Source organism: Sturnira hondurensis, unplaced genomic scaffold (assembly GCF_014824575.4).
Source record: "Sturnira hondurensis isolate 20B ecotype Veracruz unplaced genomic scaffold, ASM1482457v3 Scaffold0021795, whole genome shotgun sequence".
Lineage (NCBI taxonomy): Eukaryota > Metazoa > Chordata > Mammalia > Chiroptera > Phyllostomidae > Sturnira > Sturnira hondurensis.
The window spans coordinates 2,411,048-2,425,239 of NW_028094426.1; the positions used below are offsets into that span (position 1 = coordinate 2,411,048).

The following is a 14,192-nucleotide window of genomic DNA, read 5'->3' on the forward strand; positions in this document are numbered from 1 at the left end:
TTTCCAGCTGTACCATTAAGTGTCAAAATGAATCCAAAGAGTAAAATACTGACAAATCAGAGGTTAACCTTCTGCTGAGTGAGGAATTCCTGATATTCAAAATTGGAGGGGAGGGTAGGATATCTCTCACTACATATGTGTGTGTGTGTGTATATATATGTGTGTGTATGTGTGCGTGCGTATGTGTGTGTATGTGTATGTGTGTGTATATATGCATGTGTGTATGCGTGTGTGTATGCGTGTGTGTATGCGTGTGTGTATGCGCGTGTGTATGCGCGTGTGTATGTGTGTGTATGTGTGTGTATGTGTGTGTGAGTATGTGTGTGTGTATATATATATGTGTGTGTATGTGTGTGTGTGTATGTGTGTGTGTGTGTATATATATATATATAAAATGACAGAGAAATAACATCAGTTCTTCCTGCAACCCTAGGTTTCTCTACGTTCGGAATGGGGCACGCTCCAGAGCAGTCCTTTTCAAATTTCAGTGTGCACAGGCACGATCTGGAGACCTCGCTGTAGCGCAGATCCTGAATTTCTAACACGTGTGCCCCGAAGCTGCACGGCTTTGAGCAGCAAGGTTGCAAACCAGCACTGTCCAGGGCAGCAGGCACTGGGCACGTGCGGCTGCAGGGCGCTTGAAACACAGCCAACTGAGACTAAAAGCCACTTTACATTTATTTAGTATTTGTAAACTGCTTCCCCGAGTACCATTTAATTTTAATCGATTTAAATTTAAGTAGCCGCGTTATAATCAACTCTGTCTTCCCCACGTCAACTCTTAGAGCCGATGCCTCTGTGCCACTCCTGCAATATCGCCACGTCTCTTTCCAAGAATGGGAATCCGAGAAATGGGAGCGGAGCCATCAGGGCATATGTGATGAAATACAAATGTTCTCACACTCCCGCTTAGAGGGGGGAAACATCAGGGAGGAGCTTTGTGCCCCTCTGCTGGAGAAAGCAAAGGAGGACGGAGACGGGCTTAGAGACAACGGGGCGGTGAGCAGATAAGCAGCCAACTAGCCACACAACCCTCGGTAAAGCAATCCTTGGTAATGTCTTCTGGCTTTGGGTTTCTCTGTCTCTAAAAGGAGGAAGTCAGATTCTCTATCTCATCATCAGTGTCCACCGCAGCTGGGGTTCCAGTCTCCTAGGTCCAATGATCTAATGCTACAGCTGCCACGGTCAGGCTGCTCCTCCCAAGGAGCAAGGATCCCTGTGCCGTTGGCCCTTATCTTTGTTTTGGCTTCACGTCTAAGCTTCATGGTAAGCCACAAGAATGCTAAAAATATATATATATATATAAACTAAGGAGGGTGCCTAACTTTGAATGTAAGAGAAAATGGACAGTCACTAGAGATATCCAAAACAACAATTCTCTTAAATACAGATAAAACATTCTCTTTAGAAAAGTGTTCTTACCTGTAATCGCTTGGTGGCTTGTCCGAGAGACCTTTCCACAGCTTTAATGCCATTTTCCAGCCTCAGACTCTGCTGGCCTTGAATGTCAATTTCCCCTTTGACCTTACCGATTTTTCCTTTAACCTCTTCTTCATTGACTTGTGCCTCCTGGACTTCCCGTTGCAATTTTTCTGCCTCGAGACCGCTTTCCATAGTCTGGATCTGAGCCAAATAGTCCTTCAATTTGCTCTCACATTCAGTTATTTTCTGTCTTATTTCTTGAAGCTGATCCTTCAGCTGTTTTTCATTTTCCTGTTCAATCTGCAATTCATTTTCCCAAAATTCTTCCTCTTCGATTTCTACATCATTTCTTTTGATCTTTTGCTCCAGGCGGACAATTTCCTCTTCAAGGTTAGAATTATATTTTTGCTCCCAAAATCTTATTTCTATTTCATTTGATTTTAGCTCTTTCTCAATAGATTGAAGCTTCTCTGTCTGCAAATGGATCAGCTTCTTTAACTCATCTGCCGTTGTTTTGCAGTTATTCAGCACCTTTTGCTTAAATTCAGTTTCTTTACCCTTTCCAAAAATTTCCATTAATCCTTTGGCACCTCCTGTAAATGTTAATGACTTTCTTTTAGGTTCTCTCCGTTTGATTGATTTGTCAATCTGAGGCCTCAGTTTAGCTAAGGGGGGCAGACTCTGCCTGTATAAAGTTCTTTCAGGAATTCGAGCCACACTATCTGAAGTGGGTCGCTCACTGAGAGATGGCCCTGTCCGACGTAAAATAAGCTGTACGTCACTAGCATACTGCCCCCATTTGTTTAAGGATATGATAGGGTTTTCGTGAGGTGCCAAATGTCTTTCGGTATCTCTCCATTTTTCTATTAGAGTGTACCTTCCAGTTCGACCTAGATAAAGAGATAAGAATAAGTTGTCAAAATGGCACATGCAATGGCGAAAGTAATGAAACAGAGGGTGTTGTTTGAGAATCATGCCTTCTTGGTTATCATCAAGGTCCAGCCCATGCTGCCTGTGAAACTTTCACTCTGAAGGATGAACTCCTTAAGATATTTAACAGCATAAACTTACAGGATGCGAATTGTACATACTCTGCAGACTTGCTTAGAAACTCAACTTTATACTTTAAACCGCAGTGAGAATCTTACACTTCAGTCAAAGGCCTGACTGCCTAGACCTTTTTGCTCGGGGCGAGACCTCCAGCTGAGGCAACGGAGGACACCAGAATGCCCCACGCAAGTGGGGGGCCTGGTCCCAGGAACTAGGTAGAGTTTCAAAACCTAAGTAAACTTCCACTTTGTAAATCCTCTGCTTTCTTTGCACGTCAGGACTCAGGGGGGTTGGAGGCCCATTTCTCCACCTGAAAGGAAACATGAAGCCAGTGGGGAACCTGCCACTCAGCTACCAGGCAGCTGGACTGGTCTTTCCTCTGTCTGCCCGTGAGAGCTTGGCAAACCCACAGTTCACACGACTGCATCTTTCTGCACGCCTGTGGCAAATAGAAAAAAAAAATCACCTTGCTAAGAATAACACTTCAAAGTAATTTCATATAAAAAGAGGGGACTGAGGAGAAGTCTTGTTCAGTTTAGGTAGCAATAGCTTCAAAGATTCTTTTGGAAAATTTAAAAGGCAAAATAGTATTAAAAACAAAATTAGAAAAAATATCACATTTTAATAAAAAATATACTGAACCTAACTAGTAATTATGGAAGATAAAGCTTCCGAAGACAACATAATATCATTAGTTTGGATATAATTCCTCAATATTTCCACTTAAGGTGAGTGGTTCGGATGGATTATATTAATTTTGTTACAAGTGTCCATTAGACACCTGAAACTCACATAATGTTATATGCCAATTATACCTAAATAACAAGAAGTATCCATCAGTAGTTAATATTATTACATAGAAGCCCTGGCTGGAGTAGCTCAGTGGATTGAGTGCGGGCCTTCGAGCCAGACGGTCGGGGTACGATTCCCAGTCAGGGCACATGCTTGGGTTGCAGGCCAGTTTCTAGCAGGGGCCAGTTCCCTGCAGGGGATGCACGAGAAGCAACCATACATTGATGTTTCTTTCCTCTCTCCTTCCCTTCCCCTCTAAAAAGATAAGTAAATAAAATATTTAAAAAATATTATTACATAGAGAAAAACTGTTCCTGCCATCTAGCAATTATAGATTTTTGTTTTTAATCCTTACTGAGGCAGATACGTTTATTGATTTTAGAGGTGGGGAAAGGAGAGAGGGAAAGAGCGAGGGCAGAGGGGAGAGAGACACACACACATACACACTGATGTGAGAGAGAAACACCAACTGGTTGCCTCCCACATGTGCCCCAACCAGGGATGAACCCACAAGCTTTTCGGTGTAAAGGGTGATGCTCCAACTAACCGAGCCACTTGGCGAGGGCTTCCCTGCCTTCTTTTTCAATTTCATTAGCTTCTGAGCCAACAGTAACTAGTATTTGCTCAATTACTGTCTCATTAAATGGAAATCTGGATACATAAATATAAACACCCATGTCTGCAATTCAGAAGCAGCACATGAAAAGTGATACCGCTTTAAGCATATGCAGTGTTGCCCTTTAAGGAAACCTGAAAAGTTGGAGCTTTGCAGGAAAACAGACTGGAGTCTTAACTGCAGGTAAACTCCTTACTGGAAGTAGCATAATTTTACTCCTATTTGGGGACAGTAGCAGTACCTTACAGGCTATGAGTCACAGTCAAGTGTAATAAGCACCTACCACAATACCTGGCCCATGGTCGGTGTTCAGTACATGGGAGCCAGTAAGTATTAAGGACATTGTTATTCACATAACAAAAGGGCTGACCAGAGACCTCCTTTAAATAGGGATGTGACATGACATTCCGACTTAAAAAAACATCCTTAAGCAACTTTTAGCAACTCCCAACCATGTAAAGCCAGACAAGAGTAGAAAGAACAAAAGCTCTGGAGTTCAAATCTGTCTCTGCCATCTGTTTACATGATTTGCACAAATCACTGCATTTCCTGTAGCTTCAGTTTCCTCATCGATAGGGTGCGAGTATTTTCTTACCTGATGATGCTGTTGTGAGAGTCAAATGAAATGTAAAATAAAAAAATGTTTTGTAAAATTGAAAAGTGCTACACAAATATTAGTTGTTATTATTATCAAAAATACCTGGACAAACAAAGGGGAAAAAAGAAAACTTTAGCATATTAGATTGGCTTCCTGAAATCTAACTGGTTTCTAATAATTTTCAGGTTAAAATTACTGGAGTCCTCAGCCCAAGAAAAGCCACATGACTAACCTGCCAAGTACACACTGCTTCCCAGACCACAGCGCTGTGTTCCTGGCTCCACCGGCTTTTAACTACTTTTGGGTTCTCTCTCCCTCCATTGGACCTCTGTGTCCTCATCAGTAATATGAGCAGTTAGACTAAACCAGTAGAGGCCCCTCCAATTCTACCAGGGCAATAAAGGATCTTTCAAAAGAAAACTCAGTCATTATATTATAATGCGAGCTAAATTAAAAACTTTACAGACTCTAATTCAGTCATAATTAAATATAAAGCTGATTTTTCCAATGCTTAATGGTATGCTGCCCTCTAAGAATGTCTTGGTAGAAGATTATTTAAAATTGCTTTTATTGCCAGTTTCCCCTTTTTGTTAAATAATGCATATTTAGTGCAATTAGGCAAAAAGAAAAAAAATTCATCCACCAATAGAAAAAAGAATTTTTTAAAAGGCAAATGAATAAACAGCTTTGATTTTTGTTATAGAAATTGGCTTTTAGGTAGTTTATGTAAAAACTAAATCCCATAATCACTTTTTTAAAAGGTTTTATTTTTGGAAAGAGGGGGAGGAAGAAGGGAGGGAGATAAACATTGATTGGTTGCCTCTTTCGTGCCCCCAATGGGGCACCTTGTCCACAACCCAGGCATGTGCCTTGACCTGGAAATGAACCGGAGATATTTTGGTGTGCAGGACGATGCCCAACACACTGAGCCACACCGGTCAGGGCCCATAATCATTGTTTTTACTATCTATCCTTGGCCAGGCCCTACAGATCCTGGTTAATTTTGATAGATTCAAATTTCTCCCACAAAACTCCTTTTAGTGCATTTTATTAAATGGATACATTTAGTTCTGCCTTGCATACTACCTTGATATGACCTTAAAACTAATAAAAAGGACTATCTATCTATCTATCTATCTATCTATCTGTTTGTCTGTGACATTTGTAGTTTAAGCCATTTTGGTACCTGGACCATGTGCCACATTAAGTAATGGTAAATAAAATACTGACTATACTTTTGAATAGTTGAAGCAACTGAGTGTAATCCCAAGAATCCTTAACTTCATATAACGAGGAAAATCACACATAAAGAGATTCTGCATTAGTGGAATCTCACTGGATGACTGATATAACTTAAAAGAAAATAAGATAACAGATTATGCTCGCCCAACTTAAAGCAGAATGTATCACTAATAAGTAATATATATATTTGAAAACATATATCAAAACTCAAATATGGGTGCTCCAGAAATATTTCAACCAATTTTTTTACTACATCCATTTTTCCAAAACAATTTTGGAAAATTTCCCCTTAAAACCAAAAAACCAAAATCATAATTTAAAAGTCACATCCTGTTATTTATTCAACAAATATATATCGAACAACAAATATTTGTCTAAAACATTGTCAGGCCCTAAAGATACACATTCTATTAAACACCCTCATCATCAACCTTCTCCGTAAGTTTTAGTTTTGACATCTGATTTTTTTTCTTCAGCATCCAATCCTCCTTCCCCCAAAGATGAATACTGAACATTATTCCAAAGTACATGACAGAGAGCTGGCATGAGTCTCTCATGAATTTAATGCTGACATATCTTCTTGTTTCGGGATATACTGGAAGTAATGCCAGTAACACCTTATTCTTTATCCCACCCCACTGAATTTTTCTGATAATAGATACTTTGCTGAGCTATAAAAATTTTGATTCTTATGCACACTCTAGTGAACATGACTAATTCTTTCCATAATCATTTAGAATTCCTGCAAGGAGCACTGATTTGTGCAACAGGGCTAGCAAGGAATTATTCCATAGTCTGTTGAATGCCTCTGGTGCTTTTTAATACAGAACATAGGCAATCTTAATTGGTTCTGTGAGTTAAGCACTCTAGGTACTAGGATCCTCAACTTACCAGTGATGAAATAAAAACCTAAAAACCTACAAGGAATTTCTGGATGATATGCTGCTCCTCTGCATACTCATGAATGAATCTCCCATAAGTCCCGAGGGCAGCTATTAAGATAACTCTTACCGTAGAGTATTTATCTTATGTTGACAGTGAGATAAAGTCTCTCTGACTATAACCTGTCAGCCAGCTGTGCCTTGAACCTGAAGCTAAATTATTCACTGTGTGTTTCCCAATGTGTTGATGAGAGTGCCATGGAATCACAGAATTACTGCCCATTAATTTAGGACACACTTAGGATTTTATGATACACTTATTACTATTAAAAATAATAAAGATATTTATTGATTTCATAATCTTAACATTTACGATGTCTACTATTTGATGCATTATGTTGGTTGCTTTTAATAAATAACATTAACCAAAATAACAGCTAACACGATAAACCACTAAGATTTGGGGAACTGTTAATGCGGCATAATCTAATCAAGAATGACACAGGTTATGACTTACGTGCTCACATTCATTAAAATTGAGAATGATTACTTGTAATCAAGAGATTGATATATCTCTTACACATCAATGTTTCTCTCCTTCTTTCTCTCCTTTCCCCTCTTTCTAAAATAAATAAATAAAATCTTGAAAATATATTCTTTTCCTTTTCTTCTGAAGCCCAGGTGGCAAACACAAGGCCCGCGGGCCGAATCCGGCCTCTGCCTTGTTTTACCCGGCCCAGCACCTTGTTTCTACCCAGTCGCAAGGCCAAGCTCTCGCTTAACTGTTAAGGAGTGGTTACATTTATACAGTCCTATAGTTACATTCGACCCTTTGAAGGCAACTGTGAGGCTGATGTGGCCCCTGGTGAAAATGAGTCTGACACCCGTTACAGGATTATGTAATTTTAGAGATGGATGAGATATTAGGTGGCCACCTAGTTTAGCCTGTAGCTTATAGAAAAAAATTCACTGATTTAATCACCCATATGTACAGCGACTACCACAAGCTAGACGTGTTTTCAGGCTGTGAGAATAAGCAAGAACAAAAGAGCAAGAGGCAACTGAGAACACACGCAGCTGAAGGAAGGTCTACTGTCCACGACCTGACAGCTTTCGGGCCAGATATGCTGAAAACTCAGAACTCTGGGGGGTTGGGCTTTCCTGCAGTTCTATAATCAAACATTAATATTTCTAATGTAAAATGTATCAAAGTTCATACCAAATGGAATAAATATAGATGAAAAACAGCCTCACATCAAATCAGATCAGTTTTTACCCCCAAATGAGCACTGCGGCTAATGAATGAAGTGTGATAAACTTCCGGCTTTCAGAATTTTTTAGATTTCAAAATGTGGATAATGGATCGTGGCCGATACGCAATATGTTGGGTGAGTAAGTGGTATAGAGAAAAATAAGAGTATGGCAGATAGGGAGTGTGTGAGTGTGTGCGAGTGTGGGTGCCTGGACACGTGTTTGGGGGCCTCTGTGATATTCAGGCAGAGATCCAAGGGAGTGAAGTTTGAAGACAGCTGGGCGCAGAGAGGAGAGTGTTCTCAGCAGGGAGAAGAGCAGATGCAAAGACTGAGGTGATAATGTGTTCGGTGTGTTTAGGTGACAAAAGTGACCGGTAGGAAAAGAGCTCAGAATGGTGAGCGGGTATAGTGGGGATTCACCTAGGGCCCCGAGGACTACTGTATGGACTTCGGGATTTGCTGAGTGTCAGGGATCCTGAGGGGTTTTGGAGAGAGAAGTGATACGATGCAACAATTTTAAAAACAATTACTTTAAATCTGTTGAGAATATACTGGAGGGGACCAGGATGCAGGGAGACAGGTTGGCAGTGGTCACTGCAAAAATCTAAGTGAGAAATGACGGCAGCTTGCACCAAGGTAGTAATAGTGATTGTGGAAAAAAGGAACAGGTCCTTGATATAGATTGAAGGCTGTACAGGTAGGATTTGCTGATTGATTGGCCAAAAAGTATTAGTGTAAGAAAAAAAATCAAAGATCATACAAAGCTTTTGATCTAATCAATTAGAAGAAAAGACTTCTCATTTGCTGGGATGAGGAGGAAGAAATTTAAGGGTGGGCAGTGGTTGGGATACAGAGCTTGAATTTTGACATTTTAAGTCTGAGATAGAACTCAGCCATTTACGAATACAGACATTAGTCACATTTAAGTTTAATTACAAATTTATTTCCGAAGTTACACTAGCTAACTTCAGGCACTCAGTGGCTTCATGTGACCCAGTGGCTACCATATTGGCACAGCGAACATTTCTACCCCTGCAGGAAGTCCTACTGCACAGCACTGTCCTAGACAGTGTCTTACTGAGCACCTTCTTTAGGAAAAGCAAGGGTGTACACAAGGTAAACAAGCAGGACCCCCTACTTCGGAGGGACTTCCACAGAACAGAAAGAAGTGTTAAATACCGACACTAGAGTTCAGTATAAAATATGTCTGGAAACCGATCTTGTTGGGGCAAACTGTATGCAACATGGCTTCTTCGGAAAAAGAGTCCACTCCACCCTGGGTCCTCGCCTCAATCAATTTGTTTCTATTAAACACTAGGTCTGGCCTCTGTCGAAGAAAATATGGGAACAAGATCACAAGAAGCGAGAATGGAGAAAAATTCTGACTCATCAGTACTTTAAATGACAGCAGGCACCACAATAGTGTGAAGCAGAGAACCTTCCCCTCAGTCTCCGTGATGTCTTCCTCCTCCTTTTCTGCTCTCTGACCTCTGGTTAGCTGTGCTTTAAGTTCTATGCCACTTGGGGGCAGAAATACATTCTTTTCATACTTTTGGTTTGGCCTATTATAAAAGCAAATGCATTTTCTCGACCTTAACTTGGGACACATGGTCTACCGAAGGCTTTCTGTTTCATATACAAATTTGAGAAGCAGTTTGAACTCTGAAATAATGACATTTCCTGGACAGCTTATGGAAGAAACGAGGCACACTCGTTGATATTGGGAATGATTCAGAAGCCGAAGGTGTAGAAGGGCCAAACACACACAGTGTGTTCTTGCCGGGCAGTCTAACCAGTTGGAGCCAATTAAGTGTTTCATCCATGGTATTACTTTTAGTCATTGTCCCTTACAATTTCAGAATGTGTTCTCTTTCTACCACCTAAATCTAACCTGTTAAGGTCATCAAAGATCAGAGGAGACAGTATTCTTTCCACACTACTAGACACATTAAACATCGTTTATCAAATTGTGTTAGCTCTAATTTGATTGGATTGCTCAGCAGCACAGAGTTGGAAAATGTTAGCAGTCATATCTGCAGATTGCCCATTTGTGTATGTATTTTTGTATCTTGATGGTTTCCTAAAGTAATTTTAGTTCTCCAGAAAAACTAACTAATCAATAATCCCAAATCCGGAATGGAGACACACAGTCAGTCCATATTCTGCTGGTGCACACCTAAACTTTTACTGTCCTAAGTTCCCCGAATTAATAACCCTTTATTATTTCTTACAGTAGAAATCAGGTCAAATACTATAAAATTTATTTAGTGTTTAGACTAAATACCAATAAATCTCATTACAAGATAGGTGAAGATTTAAGCACATATCAGAAGCACGCTGATTTTGATGCTGAGAAAATCTCACAGCGCGATAGAAGCAGCCCTTGGCTGGCTGCCCGTGGAGTCATCTCTTTGATGAATTCTGAATTCAATGAAGTATTTATGGTATAGAAAAAGGGTGTGGGGAAGTATCATAAAACATCCATATTTAAGTTGTCAACTTTTCAAAACAGGTCTGGACTGAGTTACTGAGGAAGCAAAAGTGGGGCGTAGACTTAGTTAAAACTTCTTTTTAGCTTGTTCACAAACAAGTATACTGTTTAGACCAGGTGGAGAAACACACACCTGGAACGTCTGGGCATTTTCCCTTTGCAATTCTGTGTAGAGAATGTGGTCACCACACAGACAGATGCAGCCTGCTAGCTTCCTCCATTGCCTTGACTTTTGTAGTTTTGCTGGTTTGTTTTTACTACTGCCTGTGGCTTGATTTTCAAATATAACAGTTAGGTTTGACACTCGCTAATCCTAGTTTTCACTAAGCAGGGGAAAACACACACACACACACAACTGAGTATTTAATTCAAATAAATCCTGTGAAATTTTTAAGAGAGACAATTACTAAAATAAATTGTGTAAATGATATTAAATAAAATGAAATGACTCAATTCTCCCCTCTTTAATAATTAAACTTAAGTCCATAACATAGTATTGGTCCCAATGGCAAGAACATTTCATCAGATGAGAAAGCCAGGAATCCCAGCACTGTCTGATATATTGTGAGCGTGCTGCACGGCGTTTAAGGTGAAACCAAAGAAAGCCTCTGCATGTGTACAGGGCATCGCCAACCTCCAACAGTGCATCCGCCACAACGCAGGTGGCGCGACTGCCCCCACAAGTGCCAAGGTGACTTGTTTCAAGTCTGAGCTAATCTGACATGCCTCCAACACAAAGGAGCATGACACCAAATAAACTCTTGGTAAGAAGCTCAAAGACAAAGAGGCACTGGGCACATAGCATGGGGCCCAAAACATGGCTTCCTCTTTCCACATGCTTGCTAAATAATAACGGATCTGAGACGCAAACATAAACTTTAACCCACGTTGCTGTTGTTACTGACACAGGTATTTATGATGTTATCATGTTCCAGAAGGATTTAAGGCAGCTAAAGAACACACATAAAATGTGATACAGATAAACTGGGAGTAAATAAGAAAAGCTGCAATAGGGTAACTGAATAAGATGGAGCCAGTAAGTATACATGTGACAACTTCATGTTCTCTACATAATAATTTAAAAGTATGCCTTATCTTTCTACCGAAGAATGTTATTTAATTTGCTGTATTTTATTTTCTAAATGTATATAGTATAAACAGAAATTAGGATTCCTTCTAATAAGGGGTCTGGGAACTAGGACTCTAGGCTTTGACATCTTCAGTTCCAGAAACCACTGTTTAGGATAAACAGCAGATGAGAAGGCAGTGCAGACTTGAGACTCCAGATGAGTAAAACCTACAGGGAACCAGAGAACAAGGGTCTGCACAGACTCACCTAAGTGCGGGGAACAGAAATAAGTAAAAGTATGCTTGTGGGCTGTATTATGGAGCCAAATGAACAAAAACCACTAGAGATCTACAAACAAACAAACAAACGAACAGGACCCACAAATCACTTCCTCTCAGACACCCAAGGAATTCACTTACCTATAGCTTGAGCTAAGGCTATTACAACCTCCTGGCAAGTTGTGACTTCGGTGACCCCACAAACAATCCTCTGAACTCCATCCACCCATACTTTAAGTTCCATGGTGCACCAGTCAGTCACCCAAGGGCCCCGAGACTGGTCATCAGAGGTGTCAGGTCATGTCTCTCTGGTTACGGAAACGTGGAGAAGGCAGTCTGTGGAGTCAGCTAAAAAGAGGAAAAGACATTTTTAATAGAATGAATCTTAGTATTTCTTCTAGTCAGTAAATGTTACATAACACAAATTTAAATGTGTGATAATCCTACCAGCATTAATGGCCACGTCCTTACGTATTCCAGAGCTGAATTCAGCAGCATGCACATAACCCCAGGCACCTATCACATCACTGTTTCATATTACTATGATTTTTGTGATTATAATTTTAATCACAAAGTCAATTTTAATCATTGGGTAAACAAATAGATCTTATATACTCAATGAAGCCCTATCACTCAACACGATCACTCAACAGCTAATGCTGTTTCTTTTTTAAGAAGTTATTTCATTAGAATAATTTCTGAGGTTAAAGAGAAATAAGGAGTTTCTGTCATTTTAGGAATTGTAACTGAACCAGTTCCTGCAGCCTCGGCAGCATTTGTAGAAGCCTTGCCTGACTCCACTGCCTTCTTCCTCCGTTGCGTGTGGCTCTCACCGCCTCCCCAAGTGTGTCTTCATGACCAAAACTACTTGCGCCGAGTTTCGAAGCACTGAGTACAGACGGCTCAGGTCTATGGAAAGGATTAGCTAAAGGAAAGGAATTCCTCTGACGGCTGACAGCTTCCCCCCATATGTCCCTTCTCATTTATTTCATTGGGATTTGATAACTTTCTTAAATTATAAGTTATTTTAATAATATAAAACTTAACCTTTGCTCTACTTGCTGTTTCTCCAGTGTTTGATTTTTTTTTATTTAGCTGTATTATATGCCAAGCAGAAATTTTTACATTTTCCTATAGTCAAACCAAATGCCTTGCTTTCTTCTTAAATAAAATGCTATTATTAGTCTTCTAAAAACCAATTACACAGAATTCTTTTCCCTGGGAGTTTTGAAAATCTCAACCCTTCCTGCATTAAATCTTTAATCAACTATGAGTTTTGTCCATTGTCCTATGCTTGTTCTATTTCTTTGTTGTTTCTTTTAAATATAATAACACTGACTTAATTTGAGAGAACAGGAATTTGTAAGTTTACAACAGAACTGGTGTTTTGAGATTAAAGACTTACTAAAAAGTTTATTTAAAAAACACTAAACATTTTTCTTATAAAGTAGTATTAACTACAAACAGTAACTTAGTCCTTGTATATTCTCTTAAAGGACAGGACCTAAGATAATTCTAGGCCACCTGGTCATTTGGGAAGATGAGTCAGAACACATGTGAACTGAAGGAGAATAAATCTAATAATACCCCTCCTTCCTTCAGAGAAGATACAAAAATAGTTTTTGTCATCCTGCAAACAAGGGGAAGGACTGACTGGATGTTAGTTTCCCAGCTCCCTCCACAGTGTCAAACGGAGAAAGCCCTGTGCCTGACAAGCTGACTCCTGCACTGTGCTCCACCCACAGCTGAAGTCCTGTGAGATGGGAATTTTTCTGGGGAAAAAGGGTTCCAAAACCAAAGGATGACAAGAAATCCAGTAAACAAAGCCAAACAAGTTCCTTAACATGCAGATTTCACTGAGCGTTTCTCTTTAAATAGGCTGGTGTGCAACCTACACTTCAAACAAGAGGTTTACATGCTTCTGTCCCCAATCTATTTAGAGGGCATTTAAGGAAAGGGAACAGGAGTTATAACTTAACACTTGTTTCCTTCTCTGCTAGGCACTCTGCTAAAATTAGGATATGTATTAGTCTTTCTTGGAATAAAATTAAGATTAAAAAATGGCCAAATGACATATATTGTATTAATATATTAAAATTAAATTAATTAAAATAAAATAGCTCCATTTTTAAAAAGTCAGGTGCATTAAAATTTATTTAATACCTAGTCCCTTATTTGTTATTAACAAAACTTAAACTTGGGAAACCTAACAAGAAAGATAGCAGATCTCATTAAAAGCACCCCCTGCCCATGAAGAAGCCTGTCACTTCAAAGAAACTTATGAGACTCATTTTTAATTTCTATAAAGGTTTCAGTATACACCACCTATTTTCCTACCTAAATGATCAGTTTTGCCTTGAGTTTTTAATCAAGTGAATACAAATGAACATAAAGCACAGGCACATCTGTTACATACGAAATAGTAATGTGGTGAGACACTGGACATAAGCGATGCTGCTTAGTTAATATAAATGTGGAGGGCATGTAACCGCTCGCTCAG

The 14,192-nt window shown here is 39.6% G+C and overlaps 1 protein-coding gene across 2 annotated transcripts in view; it reads right to left on the reverse strand.

Moving 5' to 3' along the window:
- RASSF8 (Ras association domain family member 8) overlaps positions 1-14,192 on the reverse strand; it is a 103,012-nt gene that overhangs the window by 5,793 nt on the left and 83,027 nt on the right. For both annotated transcript variants that reach the window (XM_037033806.1, XM_037033807.1), the window contains exons 2-3: positions 11,834-12,040; positions 1,423-2,312 (exon numbers count right to left, since the gene is read on the reverse strand). In XM_037033806.1, the coding sequence (XP_036889701.1) occupies positions 1,423-2,312; positions 11,834-11,936 (993 nt within the window). In that variant the 5' untranslated portion in view covers positions 11,937-12,040. The remainder of the gene's footprint in view (positions 1-1,422; positions 2,313-11,833; positions 12,041-14,192) is intronic.